At 45.5% G+C, this 22,416-nt stretch overlaps 1 protein-coding gene across 1 annotated transcript in view; it reads right to left on the reverse strand.

The window, feature by feature from the left end:
• Nucleotides 1–11,036: 11,036 nt before the first annotated feature.
• LOC135211518 (COP9 signalosome complex subunit 2-like) overlaps nucleotides 11,037–22,416 on the reverse strand; it is a 32,342-nt gene continuing 20,962 nt past the window's right edge. Inside the window, exons 4-7 of the mRNA XM_064244823.1 lie at nucleotides 17,933–18,002; nucleotides 16,159–16,266; nucleotides 15,899–16,022; nucleotides 11,037–11,184 (exon numbers count right to left, since the gene is read on the reverse strand). Coding sequence (XP_064100893.1) covers nucleotides 11,037–11,184; nucleotides 15,899–16,022; nucleotides 16,159–16,266; nucleotides 17,933–18,002 — 450 coding nt within the window. The remainder of the gene's footprint in view (nucleotides 11,185–15,898; nucleotides 16,023–16,158; nucleotides 16,267–17,932; nucleotides 18,003–22,416) is intronic.

The following is a 22,416-nucleotide window of genomic DNA, read 5'->3' on the forward strand; positions in this document are numbered from 1 at the left end:
GGAACCGTTGGGGCCTTACGGCTAAGAGGTAGACAAGACCTAACACCTAAAGGTAAGGGACAGAGGAAACCTAGGCGTTTCCATCCTTACCAGAAAAAGCAGCCACGCTTTCCTCTAGCAAGTTCCAGCGGTGCCCTTAGTGCAACCGCCCAACCTTCCACCTCTAAGGCTCAATCACAGCCAATTTATGTGATATCCCCTCAGCCTCAGCCCTCCACCATCTTACGCCATCTCTCCAGCTTACATCAAGCCTCGAGAGTCAAGCTTCACAGAAGTATGACCGCTCGGGTAAGGGAGCAGAGGTAAGCGTTCCTTTCGTGGGAGAGGATCGGGAGGCCCCACCCTTTAACAGGGGAAAGCACTTCAGAGGAGGCCGCCAGGTGCGGTTACCAGAACCAATGAAGAACTTCAGGTAGGAGGAGGCTGTTCACTTTCGCCACCGTGGAACTTCAGCGAATGGGCTCAGAGCATAGTGTCAAAAGGCCTGGGTTGGAGCTGGTTGACGAACCCACCTCCATCCAGACCTTTCCGTCAACTTCCTTCCAAAGAATTGACAGAGTACGCAAGAGGACCTCCTTCAGAAAAGGAGCTATAGCGAGAGTCAAGAGATTAAAATTTCAAGGTCGCTTGTTCAGCGTGCCAAAGAAAGGCTCACAAAAAAGAAGGGTATCTTAGACTTGTCCCGCTTAAACTTAGCCATCCGCTGCGACAAGTTCAAGATGCTCACGATCTCACAGGTGCGGACCTTACTTCCCCGTGGGGCCGTCACCACCTCTATCGATCTTACAGACGCCTACTATCATATCCCTATTGCAAGGACACTTCCGTCCGTATCTGGGTTCAAGATAGGAAGACCAGGCATTCTCCTTCAAGGTAGTTCCCTTCGGACTCAACGTGGCACCCAGGTTTGTTCACGAAACTAGCGGAAGCGGTAGTGCAACAACTCAGATCACAAGGATTATGGTAGTAGCGTATCTGACGATTGGTTGATCTGGGCTTCAACAGTCGAGGAATGCTACAGAGCTACACTGAAAGTGATTCAGTTCCTGGAATATCTAGGCTTCAAGATAAACAGGACCAAGTCAAGACTCACTCCAGAGTCAGACTTTCAGTGGCTGGGCATTCAATGGAATCTATCCTCCCATACTCTGTCGATTCCATCAACCAAAAGGAAAGAAATAGCGAAGTCAGTCAAGCAATTTCTAAGTCACAAACTGGCGTCAAGGAGAGCTCAGGAGAGGATCCTGGGTTCTCTCCAGTTTGCATCAGTGACGAACGTCTTAATGAAAGCCAAACTGAAAGACCTAACCAGAATCTGGCGCTCTCGAGCAATGTCAGGGCCAGGGACAAACTATCCTCAGTCCCTCTGATTCTAAAGAATCGTCTTCGGCCGTGGGCGAAAGTCAGAATTTGTCAGTGTCAGTACCCCTTCAGTTCCCTCCACCAGGGATTACCATCCACACAGACGCGTCCTTAAGCGGTTGGGGAGGTGGGGAGGGTTATTCACAGGTCCAAAAGGTTCAAGGAACTTGGTCACCTCAGTTCAGTCAGTTCCATATAAACGTACTGGAGGCAATGGCAGTGTTCTTGACTCTAAAAGGTTGCGCCCACCAAGTACTCCCACATAAAGCTAGTTCTGGACAGCGCAGTGGTAGTACATTGTATAAACAGAGGCGGCTCCAAGTCACGTCATCTAAATCATGTGATGGTAGCCATCTTCTCCCTGGCAGACAAGTTCAGTTGGCATCTCTCCTCCACTCACATAGCTGGAGTGAGAAACGTCATAGCAGACCGCGTTATCCGATCAGTGCCCCTAGAGTCGGAATGGTCACTGGACAAACAGTTCGTTCCAATGGATCCTTCAAAGAGTCCCAGGGCTACAGGTGGATCTCTTCGCATCTCAAGCTGAATCACAAACTTCCCTGTTATGTAGCCCCAACCTGGACCCTCTGGCCTATGCCACGGACGCCCTGGCTCTAGACTGGAACAACTGGAAGAAGGTTTATGTCTTTCCCCCAGTGAATCTTCTTATGAAAGTTTTTAAACAAACTCAGGACGTTTCAAGGGTCAAGTGGCTCTAGTAGCCCCAGACTGGCCGAAGAGCAATTGGTATCCCCTAATTCTGGAGCTGGGCCTTCGTCCTCTTCGGATCCCCAATCCCAAGCTCTCCCAGTCAGTACAAACGAAGACTGTGTTCGCTTCCTCAGGGATTCTCAAAACCCTAACTTATGGATTTCATGAAGTTTGCGGCAAAAAGAGATGCGAATATTGACCCTCAGAATATTCTCTTCTTGGAATCCGATAAGGGATTCAACTTTGAGACAGTACGATGCTGCTGTCAAAAAGTTAGCAATCTTCCTGAGAGAATCTGATATAGAATCATGACAGTTAATTCAGCTATATCCTTTTTCAGATCCTTATTTGAAAAAGGTTTAGCAGCTAGCACGATTACGACAAACAGTCAGCCTTGAAAAAAGATATTTCAATTTGGGTTCAACATAGACTTGACGGATTCCTACTTCTCGTCCATTCCTAAGGCATGTGCTAGACTTAGACCTTCTGTAAGGCCTACGTCAGTTTTCATGGTTCTTAAACGATGTTCTAAAATCTGGCTTCAGAAACCGACAATGACACATGCTCGTTTATAATGCTCTTAAGGGAAAACCCTGTTTTATTAAGCTTAGCTTCAGGAGCAAGAATTTCAGAACTGTCGGTGCTTTATCCAGAGATCCGGATCATATTCAATTCCTTCCCACAGGGGAAGTACTACTTTCTCCGGAACGTAGCTTTTTAGCAAAGAATGAAGATCCTTTGATGAGGTGGGAACCTTGGAAGGTACTACCCCTTCCACAAGATGTATCTCTTTGCCCAGTTACAACCTTACGAGCCTTTCTGTCCAGGACCTCCTCATCCTCATCGGGTCCCTCTTTAAGAGGGAAAAAGGTGGGTACTTTATCCATTAAAGGCATCAGGCAGCAAATCCTGTACTTTATTAAGCAAGCCAATCCTGACTCTTTCCCGAAAGTACATGATGTTAGGGCAGTAGCCACCTCAATTAATTATTTCCAACACAGAACTTCGATGAGTTGAAAAAGTATACCGGGTGGAAATCGCCGACAGTGTTCAAACGCCATTACCTTAAGTCCTTGGAAGCTCTGAAATTTTCAGCAGTAGCAGCGGGAAACATAGTTTCCCCTGATTCTAGTTAATTCGTAGTAGAAGATTCAGTCCTCCTTTCTACCTGCTTCACCCAACAGTTCGTCTATTCCTACCGGTGTTCATTTACATTCACCTGGTGTCTTAGCTGCTTTTATGATGATGTAGTGGGTGCCCCTTAGTTTTTTGCTAGGGACACTCACAGATGTTTATGGATTTTGATCTCATGGATGTTACCCCTTATTTTTATGCTAGGGATACATCTCATTTATAATGGTACGGTTTTGTATATTAAGTCATATGCATTCCTTATATATTATCATTGTTGTCTAATTTGTTCATTTGACTACTCTAATTGCTATTATATTTTGATACATGCCTTTACACAGATACCATTTTGTTACATGTAAGCCATTTACCTCTGTACATATGTAAATTTACCTTATGATAAGAAACATGTTAGAATTAAGGGTAATTTAAGCATATTTCTATTTTGTATCACTGTGTATTTGTATCTTTTTAGCAATTATATTCTTTTTTATATTTACTTTATTTTTTATTTGAGACCTATTCTTATTTATTTTATTACTTTTGTTTACAATCTTGTGCTATTTCTCTGGTAACGATTTCGCGCAGCGACACGAGCTGAGCCCAGAAAAGGGATTTTGACGTAAGGAAAAATCTATTTCTGGGCGATTGGCTCGTGTCGCCAGCGAAATCCCACCCTACCCATCCCTTCGCCCAAGATTGTCTGCTAACTTCAGGATGGCCACCAGAGGCGCAGCAGTCGGCAGCATGGGATGGAGTAGTAGTAGTACGAGCTGCTCACTCTGTGGTCGGCTCTCCTCATGGAGGGTTTTTGTTGTGGGAGATTTCTATTGGGTTTTTGGCTCGTGGTAGTGGTCTCACTCGCCTAGTGTTCATACCGACACCCTCTTGGAGGGTGAGCGAGTCAGTTATACTGACCTTTTTCTTTATTTATTTATTTATTCTCTGGTATGTGTTAGTACATTTACCCTAGAAATAATAGATTAAAGGATATTTCGCTGGCGACACGAGCCAATCGCCCAGAAATAGATTTTTCCTTACGTCAAATCCCTTAATTAAAATCCAAGTTGGGAGTGTGCTCTCCCAACTTTGTCTCCTGTAGACACATCACAGATAGATCATGATCCCTAAACAGAACCCGAACTTGCTCTCTATTTGGTATAAAGCCACGGATGTTCCACTGCATGAGAGCCATTATTTAGAGGAAGGGATCTTAAAATTCCCTACTAATTTAGGAATCTGTGTCCTGGTGAGAGACCTTATCAGTTTTACCAGTACTATTTGACCTAGATCTAGGTGTTACAGATCTTTTAGAAGATGGGCCTTCACTTGCCCTTTCTGTTTTACTTTTGTTTTTTCTATGACTGCTGAGTGACCGTGAATGAGGCGAAGAGGGAGAAAGGGTCTTCTTCTGACGAATAAAGAGGGCCTCCATCTCCTCACCATCATCTCCACGGTGCACTGTAATGTCAAGATCAGGTGAGGGCTCAATGTCAGGCAATGTCCCTGACAGAGAGAAGTCGTCAACATATTGAGACCTGGCTTGAACCCTTGAACCAACAGGGTCCCCTGGCTTGACCAGAGTCTCTGCAACATGGGAAGCCCCGCCAGGGGGGGCATGGGAAGCCCCACTAGGGGGGCCATGGGAGGCCCCACCAGGGGGGGCATGACAAGCCCACCAGGGGTGCATGGGAGGCCCCACCAGGGGGGGTAGATCAGGTGAAGAGTGGTCGAGGACCATGCACTTACGCCAATGCGTCAGTCTTCCCCACCTCAGGATGTCTTAGCAAATAGAGGGGTGGCTAGAGGTGGGCAGTACAATGATAAGACCTCAGGTTTGTAGCTATGAAAAATATCAATTGTCTTAGAAAATTTGTCATTTGTTCATACGCGAACAAACCTTTGGTCTTAACAATAAGATAGACTCATACTTGGAGGGAGGTACAAGACATCCTAAACCAGCTGGGGGCCTACCCACCAGTCCAGCTCCAGAAGAAATAACTTCTGGAGAGGGACTGAAGCCCGTGAGAAGCTAGATAAACTGATATCTAACTACCAAGACACTGAGTGATGTACAATAATTTATGAGTGATGTACAATAATTTATATGAGAGAATCATTGTATAAGGAAGTAAAAAGAAACTTTGACTGTCCAATAGCAAACCAACTCACCAGGGTTTGTTACCACTCCGAACTCCCCCCTTGCCAGGGAGTGGACCATATGCTACTGAATAGAGGTTGGATCTTTGTATACCAAGTGACCACACTATCAGTGTGACTACCTTACTCACCTGTATCAGACCAGTCCACTGAAAAAAGTACAAGAGAAAGAAAGCGACCAGCCAAATCGCTCATTCTCCCATCCACACAATAATCTTAGGTAAGATACAAAAGTGCCCTGTTAAGGGTAACTATGAGCTATACAACCTATTGGGCAGCCACCACAGGACCCAGGGAAAATGTGTCTGTAGATCTGTGGGCAACATCCTCAAGAATAGAAGAGGTGAACTAGACTGCTTAACCAAGTACCAGCGCTCAGAGACTTTATGTTCAGCAAAGTTCTTTATGAAAGCCAGAGAGGAACAATACCCTAACATCATGCCACTCTAGCCTGTGATGAATCATCAAAGAACCAAGTACGCTGTCTGATGGCTTCCGGTAATCTAAAAAAAATAGTATTTCTTAGACACCTCTTTCTTTGTACATCTGTGCTTAACTAAAAGTCTGTGGCAGCCTGGTCTAAGGTGCCGTGTCCTTTTAAGATAGTAACGCAGGGCCCGGACGGACACAACAAAAGCTCTTGAGCATTACCACCCACAATAGTCATTCAGTGATGGAATGGAAAATGGAAAGTGAGCCTATCATCGTGCACAGAGGGATTTTGGGCTTGGCCATAATTCTGGACAAATTCGAAGGACACCGACCCCCGCCCCCCACCCCCTTGTGTGCTTCACCTCAGCTCAGACCGTAGAGCTATCCTACCCTCTTTTGAAATGCAAGGGGGAGAGAAAAAGTCTTGAGCATCAAGTTCCTGTCAGATGAAGCGACACAAGGCTCATATGGACTTTTAGTGAAGCTCTTGAGAACCAAGGAAACAACCCCACGTCAGAGGCTTCAGCTCCCTAGGGAGCTTGACTGCTTAAACCCCACCTTAATTAGCAAATAAAGTTCCCAGTAAGAGTTTGTCGATACCTCTAAAGGCCTAACACAAACTCAGGGCCGCCCCATAGCTCTAATGGCAGAAATGGACATACTTTCCCATCTCTTGGGAGGGTTAAAAAGTCTGCTATTCACCGAATAAAGGATGTGATGGAGAAAAATCCATTTATTTACGACACCAATCACCAGTATCGCCCATGGTTTGCCTTGGCAAACCGCAGAGGTTCGACCTTCAGAGAGTGCTCGACATGCGCCTGATGTTCTCTGGAGAAACCGCCTCTCTCTCGTAGAGATACTGATAGCCTCCAACCATGAAGAGAGGGATTCTACTGACTGTGGAACCTTTACGTATGCGGCTGACAACAGGAGATGCTGCCAGAGGGAACCTTCCTCGGAACCTCTGACAACATGACAGGCAGATCTGGAAACCATTCTGCTGAAGACACAGAGGGGCTACCAAAAGCCTTCCCTGAAACCCTGCAAACTCATCAGCCTGTTTAGAACCTGACAGATCAAACAAAATGGAGTGAAGGCATACATCTCCAGGTTGTCCCCGGGGGATGTTGGAACACGTCCTTGGTTAACACTAAAGGATCTGTAACCACTGAACAGAATATCTCGTTTCCTGTTGAACAGAGTTGCAAAAAGGTCCAGGCATAGGTCTCCCCAAATCTGAAGAGCTTGTCTGCTACCAATTGATGAAGGGACCACTCTGCCTAGGAATCTGATCCCACGACTGAGTTTGTCTGCGACCACATTCTCTTTGCCTGGGAAATACCTGGCACAGAGCTCTACCAAATTGCTGACCGCCCACTGGTGAACCTCTATGGTCAAGGCGTGAAGTTGACATGAAACCAGGCCTCCCTGCTTGTTCACATAGGTGACCACCGTGGTGTTTTGTCCCGACACGAGAATGACAGAATGACCCCTCTACCTTCTCCTGAAACTCCTTCAGACCCAGGAAGGCTGCCCTCAACTCCAAGACGACATGCTGTTGTTTTGTCTTTCCAAACTCCAAACGCCCTGAGGCAATGAAGCCACCTAAATGAGCCCCCCAACCTGCGAGGGAGGCACCTGAAAAACAGAAGTAAGTTTCATGAGAGAACGCAGAGGAACACCCTTAGAAAGATTTCGGTTGTCCACCACCAACGAAGGGTCTTCTCTCACTTTCAGAGACAGAGGACTTTCCTTTAACAGAGTGGAGTCCCCTGCCAGAGACCAGAATCCCTCAGTATCCACTGCTAGACTGAAGATTGGAAGACACCCATGAGGGATCAGCTTCTCCAGGGAAGACAAAACTCCCAGAGAACCTACCACTGATGAGCTGGCTGATGTGGTTCCGAGAGGAAGGTCACATGCCACCTTCTCGCAACTTCTCCACCTTGATCAGACGGGAAAACTCTTGCAACCTCTGTATCAATGACCATGACAGGTACAGAATCCTTTGACTGGGTACAGGTTTGACTTTTCGTGGTTACCGATGCCTCCCAATTCAGACAAAACCTAAGTAGATGATCTCCTGTCCTGCAGTCAGCTTTTCCCTGGAACCTGCTAAGACCTACCCAATCGTCGAGGTACCTCAGCATACAGATCCTCTGATCATGGACCAACTTGATACGAGAGAGATTGATTGTTGATTGATTGTGAGTTATCTGGCGTCACAACTACCAGGGTCACCGACGCCGAATACTAAATGTGATCTTTAACTTTTATAATATTTATACAACATTCAAAATAACTTTATCTTTATGAGAGATATATAAATTTGATTTAAAAAAATAAATTAAATTTCTGCTAAAATATAAATAATATTCCGATAAAAAGATTGTGATTGATCACCGTAAAACTATAAAAAATAAAAAAATGTATATACTAAGAACAGCACAGCTGTCAGATATATTTGAGAAGACCAGCTTCTTTGATAAAAGAGATGATGTTTATTAATACATGCGCTTTTCTCCCAACAGTTTTGCCATGCTATAATTACCCCCTCTGGCCCACTCTACTAAAGCCTAAAAAACCTAAAAAACGATTCCCCTAAGTTCCACCAGACTGGGACACTCAACCAGCAAATGCCTAACGTTTTAGTGGAACTAAGCAATCATCACAGAAGGGCTCATTCTCCCCATCCATCAGAAAGCCATGAGTTAAACGTGTAATGGCCAATACGTATCTACACAATACAATCTCCCACTTCCTTGGTATTAGGTCATTTTCCAAGGGTGTGTCTGACTAGTAATTTCTTTCATTTTATTGGGCCTACTCTGTCCCACTGAAGTACCCATAACTGCTGGATGGATTTGCCATATCTCACAGAATGTATCTCGATATGGAACAGGGCATTTTCTCGGTACCAAGTTTGCGCTGCTGATTTGGCTAGCTTGTCTGCCTCTTCGTTCCCGATATGTTCACATGGGCGGGAACCCAACAAAAATGAAACAATGCTGCCTCTATTTTTGGTGCAAAAAATCCACTGCAAGAGATCTTCAACACCAAGGGGGATGATCAGTATTAACACTTCCAGGGACTGTAGGGCACTTTTGGAGTCACAAAATAATTGTATAGCTACAAACTGGGAGTGTTGTAATATGTTCCAGTGCTATTAGGATGCCATACAATTCAGCTGTAGAGTTTGAGGCAACAGAAAGAAGTGCACCTCTTTCGGTTACAAGATTCGCTAAAAAAACCCCACCCATATCCAACGCCAGCATTGGACTTAGAGCCATCAGTAAATATAACGTTTTATCTACTGCTCTGATACATGCTCTAAAAATAATGACCTCATTTCCTCATCAGTTTATCCCTCTTTGCCCCACTGAAGTACCTGCAGAATTTTTCACATCAGTAACCTCCAGACAGATACTGGGATACACAAAGGGTGATAATGGGTTAAATTTTTTAATATTCGTATCCTCTAAAATATTTTTAAATCTATAGCTAAAATAGGAGTGGGATACCTTGGATGACTTTCATAAAAACCGTTAAAAAAAATTTCTATTGCCACAGCAAATGCCAGAGATTTGGGGAGTCTTTGCACTCTAACCAGTACCGAAGTAATGATGACTGTCGATAGAGTTCAAGGGGCATCTCCTGCATCACTATCATACTAGGTATTGGTGACGACCGAAGCTCCTGTGGCTATACGAATCCTGAAATGATGCACCGATCTAAATTCTCAAGTTAGATGAGGAGGCTGAAGAATAAACTTCACAACCATATGACAGCTTTGACAAGATTAGGATTTATGAAGCTTTAGTAACAGATTTCTATCAGCTCCCAACTGGTGTGAGAAAGCACCTTCAAGATGTGGTAGAGCTTCTAGGCTCTTTGCTTTTATGTTTTATATGGGGGACCCAAGTCAATCTATTGTCAAAAACTAGGCCTAAGAGTGTGCCTGTTCTACACATGGATTCTACGGCCATTACAAATAAGTCTTGGATCAGGATGCACTCCCCTGATCCGACAGAAGTGGACAGCAGTAGTCTTGCTTACAGAGATTTTAAAACTAAACCCTGTTTTCTCAGCCCAACTTACTATTTTTATTTATTGTTAATTGTAGCTTTCTTTCTGCTACAGTCATCCGGGTGTGGCAGCAAAGGATATTGACAGTCATCCACAAACAGTGTCTTTAAAACCTCTCTTGGAATGACAGCTGCAACACTGTTTATGGCCAGGGAGCAAAAGTGTTACACTGAGAACACTACCCTGGGGAACACCTTCTTCTTGCACTTTTTCTCTGATAAAGTACTGCCAAACTTTAACTTTAAAATACTACGATGTAAAAAGGATTTCACAAATAAATGTAATTTCCTCGTAGACCACCATTATTGCATAGTCTTCAGAATCCCATGTCTCCAGCAGTGTCGATGCCTTTCTATATCAAAAAACACTGTCACATGGTGTTGCTTGGAGGCAAGGCCTCACAGATAGAGGCTTCAAGTTGCAGTAAGATGTCCAGTGTAGTGGCATTTTTCGAAAACCACACTGAGAAGGTGTTAGAATATTGTTGTGCTCTAGATACCAACATCAGTCTTACATTTACCATTTTTTTCCATCAACTTACACAAACAGCAAGTTAAAGCAATGGGGGCGGTAACCTTGCTGCACAGAGAGGATCTTTTCCAGCCTTAAGGAATGGTAACATGGTACTTTCCCATATTGGTAGGGGTAGCTGCTTTCATCCCATATTCTATTGTTGATAAATTCTTATTATAAAAGTTTTGTGTTCCTTGAAATGTGTTTAAACATTTCATAAGGAATCTCATCTGGACCAGGGCAGTGTTCTTGCTCCTAGATAAAGCAGAGTCAAATTCCCTCTCAGAAACGGCATATTATATGATTCAGCTTTCTTTGCTTGAAAAGTCAAGTACCTGTTTTTCTTCCATTATTCTGAAATTATGTCCTGGGAACTATCGATTTCTCAGAGACTCGAGCGAAGTGTTCTGAAAATGTATTACTAACTTCTCTGGCATCCTGTGACATGATTCTTATTCACTTTAAGTACTGGAGGAGGATTGGGTGTAAAATTTACCCTTGAATTTTTCTTATTTTCTTCCAAAATGCTACAAACTGGTGTTCTGCTGTTAATAGAGGATACATATCCGGCCCATGGATTGTCTTCTGGCAGCTTTCATGGCTTTTCGAAATCGTGCCCCTACACTGTTTTTGGTAAATTATGACATTGTCCAAGGTGCGGTGTCTACGGCAACCTGGTCAATGATGTCCTTGTAGCTCGGTGTAACAGCCTCAAGTCTTCTGACCCCACCACGGTACTGGCCGTCTCCTGAATAGTCCTTTTTGTTCGAGGAATCGAGTGCAGACCTGCAGTATGTAAATGTCCATTGAGTAGATCAATGGCATCATCTACACTTGGGAAATCTTTTTGCCATTCCCCTTCCCCTCCAACTCACTCAATCTTTGAATTTTCTCCAATTTGCTTTCTCTAAAAACACCATCTTGGTGATCTCGGGATAGGTGAGCCTTCATTGTGTCGATCACAATTGGAGAATGGTCACTGGTATGCCAGTCATCACTTGTTCTCCAACTAAAATCAACACTGCAGTTGGAGCTACATATTGAAAGGTCGATGCAGGAGACGGTGCCTGTCTGAATGTGGTAATGGTAGGTTCTCCAGTATTAAGAAGGCCTATATCTTCATTTTCTATTAATGATGCCATCATATTCCCTTTTTGGTTTGATGTTACATCTCCCCACAATGGATGTCTACTGTTGAAGTCACCAAGTAGAAGGAATGGCTCTGGTAGTTGCTGCATCAAGTGTATTAAGTTTTCTTGGGAGACATGGCTATTGGGCGGAATGTAAAGGGAACATATAGTATATTGCCTCCTCAAATTAATTCGTACAGCCACAGCTTGAAGTGGAGTATTTAGTTTTACTTTGTAGTGTGGAGCATCTCGACGGATGTAGATGAGGGATCCACCATGATTTCCCACCTGTAAATCAAATTTAGTTCTATAGTGAACATATTCCCTAGGACAAGGGGTATATTCACCTAGCATAGTCTCCTGCAAACATATCCCTACAGGAGAGTGCTCATAGATTAAAAGCTTCACTTCCTCATACTTCGCTCGCAGTCCCTGACAGTTCCACTGAATAATGGAAGTGAATTTATTCACGTTTAGGACCAACATTGTGGTCCTTTTTACAAGACTGGGAGAGTTCTTTTTTCTTTTTTCTACTAAGGGGAGGCATTTTGATGGAAGGTTTTGTTGGCTTCTTGGGAGGAATTATCACCTTCGTAGAGCCAACATCTTTTTCCTTCAGTGTTTTTGATACTGAAGGGTTTTTAGTTTTTTCGCTCTCCATCTCTACCGAGATGGTGAGAGAGCAGAGGTGTTCTCTAAAGAGACCACCTCAAGTGTCTTTGTACTGCTGGCAGTAGCCAGCTCTGCCTCTGATGAGGCAGAAGTACCAGCGAGGACTGGCACGGGGGACCAGCATCTGCTGGTTTGTCCTCCAAAGAGGAGTTGGCACCAACAGAAGCTGGCACCAGACCAGCAACCACTGGCCTTGCCTCCAAAGAGGCAGATGGTGGAGGGTGTATCTCAACTGGCACTTCAATTTTCTTCAATTCCACACTAGGGTCTTTCTTGTTGGTTCTAGTGAACCTTGTCTTTATATTCTCATCATCAGTTGACTCAGATGATTCAGTTAGCTGTCTTTTTAATGATTCTTTATTTGATTTTCCTTTTTGTGCTCTTAACTTGGGTGTTTTTATTTGTCTCTTTCCTTTGGCTTTTTTAATTTTGCTACTACAGTAGCAAAACTTAGACCGGGTCTTACAGTCTTTGCTGTGGCTCTCTCTGTGCTTCCTTAAATGTTGTTCTTTCAATCACTCTAATTGCTTGTATTTCCTTTTCAAGTAAATATATATCACACTGCTGAGATGACGAGGCATGTCCCTCACCACAGTGAACACATTTAGGTTCCTGGTGCACATTCCATGCTCATCCTCTCCACAGTTGACACAGACTGCAGGCTTTTCTTGCAATTTGGATCGACACGATTGTAGGGTGTGTCCAAAATGCTGGCAATGGAAACACCTTCTGGGTCTTGGGATGTACAACTTTATCTTAAACCTATACCAGGCTGCATAGACATATTCCGGAAGTCTTAAAGTACTAAAAGTTAATATTAAGGTAGGCTGAGGTATTCTATTATTTTCAACCTTCTTTGTCATCCTGTCAACCTTTATTACACCCTGGTCTTTTAATTCTGTTAAAAGTCTCTCCTCAGAAAAAGCCATCAATTGAGGGGCATAAATCAAGCCCTTGCTGGAGTTCAGGCTAAAGGTGGGGAGTGCACTCAACCGTAATTCCCGCAAGGTCCGACAATCCCATCAACTTACTGCTCTCCTCTGGGGAGATGCTTTCTATAAGGGAGCATATTTCCATTTTGGGCTGTTATTTTTGGCTGTCTGCCACAACATTTCATGATTTCCCTGTGTACTTGGAAAATGTCAATATTGTCACCTTCAAGCTTCAAATTCAGGTATATTAAATGAATTGGTACAAAGACCCCAGGAGAGCTATTTCACACTTTTTATTTTTTCTTCATGGCATATGGTTCCAGTGTGACAATACTGGAGCCAGATGCTTTTTGTTGAGATTTCTTGGCGGTATATCTACTCGCATTGCTTTGGGTCGTCATCTGTGTCTGTCTGTCATTCGGTCCAGGGGTACTACCCTGATCAAAGGGACCGACCATGATTGATTGAAGTTCGGGTTCCGTGGACAAGTCCTTGACAAAAGCATAGGGTCGTCAGCCGAAATAGGGGGGGTTGCCATAGAACGTGAAAAACATAGTTCATCCAGATATTCCCCATACCCACCATGGAGTCACACTTAAGAGGACGGGTCATCCCTTCATTAGGGTCGTCCTAGGGGTAATTATCTGGATATATAACACCCTATCTCCAGTGCTAAGGCGTCATGATGTTCGTCGAGATCAGACCCGGCACTGAGGATAGGGTTTGACATTAAAAAACTTTCCCCTCGCTCAACCACGTCAGGTACTAGAGTTCTACGGGTGAGGTGCATGCCGTCCATCCTCACCCTCCTTCAAATCCCAAGATTTAGACTAAATCATGCCAAAACCAAGCAATAGTCGTCATCATAGAATCCATACCTTATAGGGGAGGGAAGGAAGGCAGAAAGATGAAACGTTTTTTAGTAGAAGAAAAAGGGCTGACTTATTTCGTTGGATCAACAGCTGGGCACCAAGGCCCAGCGAGAAAGCAGTTCCCACCAGGCATCAGGGCCCAGCTGCTGAACCCTAAGCCCCCCATCCTCGGCAAGGCTTCAGCATCTGGGGGGATACGAGAGAGAAAACCCTTGTGAACACTTGAGGGGCTGTGGTCAGCCTGAAGCACAGGAGTTTGAACTTGAAGACCTTGTCCCCGAGAGAGAAGTGAAGGAACTTCCTGGACGTCGGATGAATAGGGATCTGGAAGTATGCGTCCCTTAAGTCTATAGACGGCATGAAGTCGCCTTCCCTCACAGCTGCCAACACTGAATACAGGGTTTCCATGTTGAACTGTGTCTTCTTGATGAAGTGATTCAAGGTGGATAAGTGGATTACAGGTCTCCAACCTCCCGAAACTTTGGGCACCAAGATGATGTGACTGTAAAACCCCGGAGATGGACGCACCACTTCCTCTATCGCATCCTTGTCCAGCACCTTCTGCACTTCCTCCCGAAGAGCTAAGAACTTCAGAGAATCTGGAGGATACACCCTCCTGAGCTGTGGCTTGTCCCAGAGAGAAGGAGAGAAGTTGAATAGCAGTGGGTATCCCACCCGAAGGACATCTACCACCCACTTCTCCGCCCCATAACTAAGCCACTTGGCTCAATGCGGGGGCCCCCCCCACCGGTGGCACAGGAGAGGAGAGGCGTCTAACCTACCGATGGGCCCCCTTTCCCTCTGCCCCTGGGGCCCCTTCTTGGTTTAAAGGAACGGGAGCAAAAGGGACGCTGGTCCTCTGATCTAGTCTGGGACGAACGGGGAGGCCCTGCCGAAACTGAACTCCTCGACGGCCTACCAGATGACAATCTTCGTGACTGCTGCTAGGCAGGGGGATGAGGAGGAGCCGGACGTCTCCGAAGACAAGATTCCGACTTCAGACACAGCCTGGTGCACCAATCTGTCCTTGGTGTCAGCCTGGCGCCAGTCTATTGCATCCTCAAGCTCGGTCCAACAGATCCCCATTCCTCAACGCCAGCAAGGACTCAGGGTCAACTGATCTTTCCATCCTGGATAAAGCCGCGTCTCTTCTAAACAGAAGGTTAGCCCATAAATTAACACTAAGGTGAGCCGTATACAAAAAGACATTGCCTCCGGACTGCAACAAACTGGCAAGAGAGGGCGCACTCACCAACCCTTCCGGGAACCTGTCAGAAGCTATCCTGGTAATGACCAAAGACCAGAAGTCCAGCCAAGAAACTGTCTGCAATGTGGAGGCTGCCATATTTTCCAACGCTGAGGCATCTTGTGGAGACAACAATGGAGCTACCGACCTCACCTGCTCCAAAGTCAATCCCGGCTTCAGACGAATGACGTCCGGGTTAAGATGACGTGACATCAAAAAGGCAGAGTTTGTAGCATAGTAGTTCCTATGCCTCGTGAGAGGCGGGGGTAGCCGCTAGGCAGAGCCCCTAGAGTGAAGCGAACCGTCCCGATCTGAAATAGAGGCGTTAACCTTATGCAAGACCGATTGGACGTGCCCTGACAAAGGAATCTGAACCGAAGACTTGGGATCCTGTGTAGCTCCCAGCCAGGCTTCCAAGCAGGAAGGAGTGTAGGATGACCGAGCCTGAGTCCTTTTCTCCAAATTGTTGAAACCAAGAATAAGATCAACAACTTCTCAAAAGAAAGACAAAAACTCTTGCGTGTCTCCCTCCTCCTGCTTCGGCAATGGAGACCGACGACGAGAAGGATGTGCAGGTTCATCTAAAGTGCCTTCCTTGTTCAAATTAACAGAAGAACCAGCAGCCAAACAGCCCGAGAACCAACTAACCTGTCTGGGCTGCATCCAAGCACTGACTCCCGCGACGAACCAACCACAACAGCAGGAACATCACCAGATGACTCCTTAACATGGCCATAAACGGGCACGGGTGTGGCAGGCGTACAAATGTGAGCTGGAGAGGAACCTCAAACACTTGAAAATGAATGAGAATACCACAGTTGAACTCCTGGAAGTACCATGGAGAGGGGCAGGCACCAACTCCGTGCTCACAACCTTCGACCTCTTGACAGGTGCCTAGAGATTCTTACGGCGACGAATAGGCCCTGGAGACGGAGAAGTGGGAGTGCCTGCAACATGTGCATGAACGGGGGAGCTTGCAACATGATCGCGACTCATTGCAGAGGACGAAGCAGCCACTGCAGAGCACACAGGGGAAGATACACTAACACATTCTGAAACATCAACACTCAGGAATACGGGCGTGTTGCTCCTCACTCACAGGCGAAGGAAGAGCAAAGTCCTTAGCCTTCAAATGCTTGATACGCCAACATGGAGGAGATGGGGGAAAAGGAGAGGAAAACAGCACTGGCTCCTTACGCAATCTCTTCGCAGGAGGTGGGGGCATTGCAACAAGCTTGCTTCCAGTCCTCCCAGTCGACATGGAAGCCAACTTATCTTCCAAAACAGAGTTCAATCTCTTAAGAATTGCCTGGCATAAAGCCTCAGACGGCTCAGCAAGAGAAGGCTCCGATGACGTGATGTCATAAGTGGCGATGACATCATGGCTTCCCCTCGATCTGAACGGGAAGCAGACGCCACTGGCGGACAGATACAAAATGACTGACTCTGTGACGTCACTAGCGGGGCTGACGCCACGGCTTCCCTCTGACTTGAAGAAGCAGCAACTATCCCTGGCGTAGCAATACAAAATGGCTGACCTCAGCTACCAACGAAGACAAGGCCAGGAGGAGTGGGGGAGGACCTGAAAGCATGATGAGGGGGGTAGCGAGCATCCATGAAGTGCGTCAACAAGCCCTCCAGGGATGGAAAACCCCGTAGGCCCATCGACTTCCAAAGCACCGCCATCTTGGACGCCTCCGACTCTGCAATAAGAGACAATGATGAAAAAGCCTCCTCCCTCTCGGGAATCAAATTAACTCCCAAAGAAGAAGGGGCAACATTACAAAAATCAGCCTGAGGGCCTCCCGATACTTCCAATGACGAATCGGTGAAAGAAAAGGAAGGGGACAGAGGTTCAACACTACTATAGGGTGTGACCGCAGCAGGAGGCAAAGCATTGGGAAGAGAAGAAAAAACCTCCCACGAAGGAAGAGTAGAAACCCTACGATGCTCCCTTTTGCTGTAAAACAACTTCCACTGCTCTTTAGGCTACGCACGGCCTTCCGTGCAAGGATTTGTTATTGTACAAACATTAGAGCAACACCTAATACATGTGATGTGGGGATCGGTCGCAGCCGAAGCCAAATAACGAGAACACGGAAAACATGAAGTTCCGGGGCACATACGATGACGAGGCCGAGAGGGAGCAGAAGCAGCCATAATAACAGCACACAAACACAATTGAAACGGGCAATGAACCGGGTATAGGCCGAGAGAGGTCAAACACAACTCTCGCCCAGGTGGTTAAGAAAAGACTGGCGAGGTGGCGTAGGTACATGGTCCTTGACCATTCTTCACCCGATATATGCACGCGCTGCCAGATCTCACAAGATTCCTTGCTTTCATCTGCGATTTAACTGGATCCAGCTGGGAGCTAGAAATTATCCTATTGTTAAGACCGAAGGTTTGTTCGCGTATGAATAATGAGTTTTTTCAATACAAACCAAGTACCTTTAGTACCCATTTTGTTTATAACAAAATACTCTTAGATAAAAAACAGATAACCCCTATTCTAAGGTATGCGTATACTAATACATGTCAGTTAAGCTGGTTCCATTTTATATAGAATATGGCTAATTAACATTAATGGGTTTTGTATTAACAACTCATATCTAGACAATACAGCAATGATGACAAATTTAAAAGAAAATCTCAAAATCACTTAAATCACAACTACATTACCTCTTATGACGCCCATAATCAAAGGATGTGGAATAGCCGACTTGATGTGAAGAGACTGCTCATATAAAGCCTAGAAAGAAGAAAATACATACACGTTTTTGAATGATTAATGACAAGAAATACAATTCCTTTATATACTACCCACTTCTGAGATACAGAAAGAAATTTCCATTCAAAACTATGAAAAGACATTTTTCAGCCATACAAAAAAAAGTGGGTTAAAAAACACACAATACTTTGTCACTAATTTTGTATGACACTTATATTTTCAATAGTATTATGTTACAAATAGCCCATTAATATTCAACTCAAAATATAAATTACACATATACATAGGTATGTCTGATCAGTCTGACTATAAAAAGTTAGCATCATAACAGAAGAGTAAACAAATGCCCATCCCCATGCAACTCCTTAGATGTGTGAGGAGAAGAGCTGCCCTGCGCTGCCATGTGGACTTGGCAAACAGACTGAGCAAGTGCAAAACATGCCGAATAAGTCGACTCATCCAAATGTGAGTCTGGGCACTCACAGGGGGATGAGGAAGGAGCAGTCCTCTTGTCCAAAGGGGCGTGTACATGACACAGAGCCCCGCTAAGGGTACAGACACCATGTGCTGGTGATCTCTTATCCTTACTCCAGCTTCCCTACAAGGAAGAGGAATACCTCAGAAGGACACTTGGGCTTCTTACATGATGCCTTAGACTTCCTGTTCTTCTTCCACCTATGCAGTAGGAGAGTCCAGAGACAAGGAAGAGAAAGATGAAGAGCTAAGAGGCAAGAACCAAGGACATCAAAGTGTCTGCGGGACATTCAGTTACTGGAAGGACAACTGCTGGGGAATAACCCACCAGCCCACCTCAAAGATGAAATATCTAAAGGCGGACCAATGCCTGTGAAAAGATAGATAAACCAATATCCAACAATTCAGCCAACGAGTTTTATACAATGATATAAGAGCAGATTCATTGCTTTAAGTAACTAAAAAAAAATTCTGACTGTTTGATAACCAAACCTAATAAACCAGAGATTCGTTATCACTCCTCACTCCCCCTTGCTAGAGTGCGGAGTATTTGCTACTGAATAGAGGGTTTGATTACTTGATAACACAGAGCAAACAAACTACCAGTATGACTACCTTACTCACCTGTATCAGACCAGTCCAGCGATAGTCATGTCTATTCCTCAACCTGTCCGTAGGAAGAACAAAGGGATGAGAGAAAGAAAGAGACCAGCCAACTCACTCATTCTCCCTTCCAAACAATCATCTTAAGAAGATACAAATTTGCCTGTTGAGGGCAACGATGAGTACACAATCTGTTGGGCAGCCACCACAGGACCTAAGGAAAAGGATGTCTATAGACCTGTGTGCAACATCCTTAGGAGAAAAAGAGGTGAACATTGACTGACGTAACCAAGTACCAGTGTTCATAACTCTATGATCAGTCAAATTTTTCTTGAATGCCAAAGAGGAGCTAATACCTCTGACATCACGTGCTCTAGCCTGCACAGACTCAGTAACGGAATCAAGAGACAAATACACCCGCCTGATAGCATCATGTATCCAAATAGAGACTGTATTCCTGGAAACCTCTTTCTTAGAATGCCCTGTGCTAACAAAAAGCCTACAACATCCTGGTCTGAGATGTCACGTCTTCTTAAGATAGCAATGCAGGGGCCCTAACAGGACATAGCTAGAGCTCCTAGACTCACTGCCCACAAAGTCATCCAAAGATGGAATGGAAAAGGAGGCAAATCTGTCATTTTGTATCGAGGGATTCTGGATCTTACCCAAGAATTCCGGGACACTGACCCCCAACCCCTGGTATGTTTCACATTATAGCTCAGGCCATGTAGCTCCCCTACTCTCTTCGAAAAAGCCAAGGCCAGGAGGAAAACTGTCTTGAGTGTCAAGTTCCTGTCCAATGAATGACGTAAAGGCTCATAGGGAGCTTTAGTAAAACTCCTTAGGACCAAGGAAACATCCCAAGTTGGAGGCCTGAGCTCTTTTGGAAAACAGGACTGCTCAAAGCCTTTGAACAACAGGGAGAGTTCCCAGGATGAAGAGATGTCAACACCTCTAAGACATAACACTAAACTCAGGACTGCTCTGTAGCCCCCAATAGCAGAGATGGAAAAGCCTTTCTCATCCCTGAGGAAGACTATAAAGTCTGCTTTCTGCTGAACAGAGGTTTTGAGTGGAGAGAAACCCCATCTACAACACCAATCACAGTAGATTGCCCATTTACCTTGGTGAACTGCAGAGGTAGATTTCCTGAGATTGCTGGACATATGCCTTGCTGATTTCTGAGAAAAACCTCTTATTCGGAGAAGATACTTGATAGTCTTCAACCGTGAAGAGACAGGGATTCTACTGACTGATGAAATCTTTCTATGAGTGGCTGGCAAAGATGATGCCACCATGGGGGAATCTCCCTCTGAACCTCCGACAACAACAACAACAACAGATCCGGACACCGTACCGCAAGTGGCCACAGAGGAACCACCAGTGTCATCTGGAGTTTTTGCTAACTCAGCACTTGGCAGATCAAACAAAACGGAGGGAAGGCATACACTTCCAGGTGTTCCTAGGGATGTTGAAAAGCGTCCTCTGCTAACGCCAGAGGATCCGGAACCACCGAACAATAAACTTCCTTTTTCTTGTTGAACTGGGTCGCAAAGAGATCCAGCATAGGTCTCCCCCAAACCTGGAAAAGCCTGTCCACTATGACCTGATGTAAGGACCACTCTGTGCCTAGAACTTAGTCCTGACGACTAAAGTTGTCTGCGACCATGTTCCTTTTGCCCAAGATATACCTGGCTGAGAGTTCCACCGAATTGTTGACTGTCCAGTGGTGAATCTTGACTGTCAAAGCATGGCGTTGAAAAGAAACCAGTCCCCCCCCTTGCTCACATAAGCGACCACTGTGGTGTTATCCATCATGAGAACCACAGAATGACTCTCTACCTTCTTCCAAAATTCCTTCAGACCCAGAAAGGCTGCCTTCAACTCCAACACATTGATGTGTTGCAGCTTGTCCTCCAGACCTCAAACGCCCGAAGTAATGAGGCCACCTAAATGAGCGCCCCAACATGCAAGGAAGGCATCTGAAAACAAGGAAGTCCGGATTGTCCAACCACCAACGAAGATCTTCCCTCACCTCTCAGGACAGGGGAACCCTTAGAAGAGGGAAGTTCCCCTCCATAGACCAGAAGTCCCTCAGTCTCTATGAGGGACCAGCTTCTCTAAAGAAGAGAAATACACAGAAGAACCTGCCACTGATGAGCTGACAGGAAATCGTGTGCTATCTTCCACAACTTCTCCAACCTCTAGTCCAACGGAAAAACCCTCAATATTGTTGTATCGATGACCATGCCTAGATAAAGAATTCTCTGACCGGGGACGGGACTTGATTTCTCCAGGTTCACCATAATGCCAAGTTCCAGACAAAACTGAAGCAGACAATCCTTGTCCTGTAGCAGTTTCTCCTTGGAACCCGCCAAGTCCAACCAGTAGTCAAGGTACATCAACAGACGGATCCCTTGAGAATGAGTCTGAAGTTGCGACAAGGGAGAAGACTTGTGAACACCTGAGGGGATGTGATCAACCCGAAGCATAAGGCTTTGAACTGGAGCACTTTCTCTCCGAGAGAGAAGCGGAGGAACTTCCTGGACGATGGATGAATAGGGATTTGGAAGTACGTGTGCTTTAGATTTATCAACAGCATGAAGTCGTTGTCCCTCACTACTGTCAACACCGATCACGGGTCTATCTTGAACCTCGTCTTCCTGACACAATGATTAAAGATTGATATATCGATCACTGGTCTCCAACAAACTGACGCTTTCAGTACCAAGATGTGACTGTAAAACCCCAAAGACGGACGCACTACTTCCTCTATTCCATCCTTGTCCAGCATTTTCTGCACCTCCTCCCAGAGAGCTAAGAACTTCAGAGAATTGGGGGCATACATTTGCCTGAGCAAAGGTCTGTCTGAGAGAGGAGGAGAGAAGTCGAACGGTAGTAGATATCCTACCCGAAGAACACCTTATGACCCATTCTCTGCACCATAACTCTGCCACTTGGCCCACTGGCCCACCAGGCAACCCCCTACCCATGGCAAAGGAGAGGAAGAGGCACTCAACCTATCAGCGACCTCCCTTGCCTCTACTTCTGGAGTCCCTCCTTGGCTTATAAGAGCGGGGCTGAAAGGGACATTGTTCGTCAGGTTTAGTCTGAGAAGAAGACTGGGAGGGCCTAACCAAAGCCGAACTCCTAGCCGACTTATTAGGGGATGATCCTTGCATTTGTTGTTGTGGGGCTGGAGGGGGGGGGGGGGAAAGAAGAAGAAGAAGAAGAAGAGATCGACGAGAACGAGACTCTGACTTGGAGACAGCTTGATGCACCAACCTATCCAAGTCAGCACAGCACCAGTCTATTGCATCCTCCAGCTCAGTCCTTGGAAACAGGAACTGAGAATCCA

This window comes from Macrobrachium nipponense, chromosome 4 (assembly GCF_015104395.2).
Source record: "Macrobrachium nipponense isolate FS-2020 chromosome 4, ASM1510439v2, whole genome shotgun sequence".
Lineage (NCBI taxonomy): Eukaryota > Metazoa > Arthropoda > Malacostraca > Decapoda > Palaemonidae > Macrobrachium > Macrobrachium nipponense.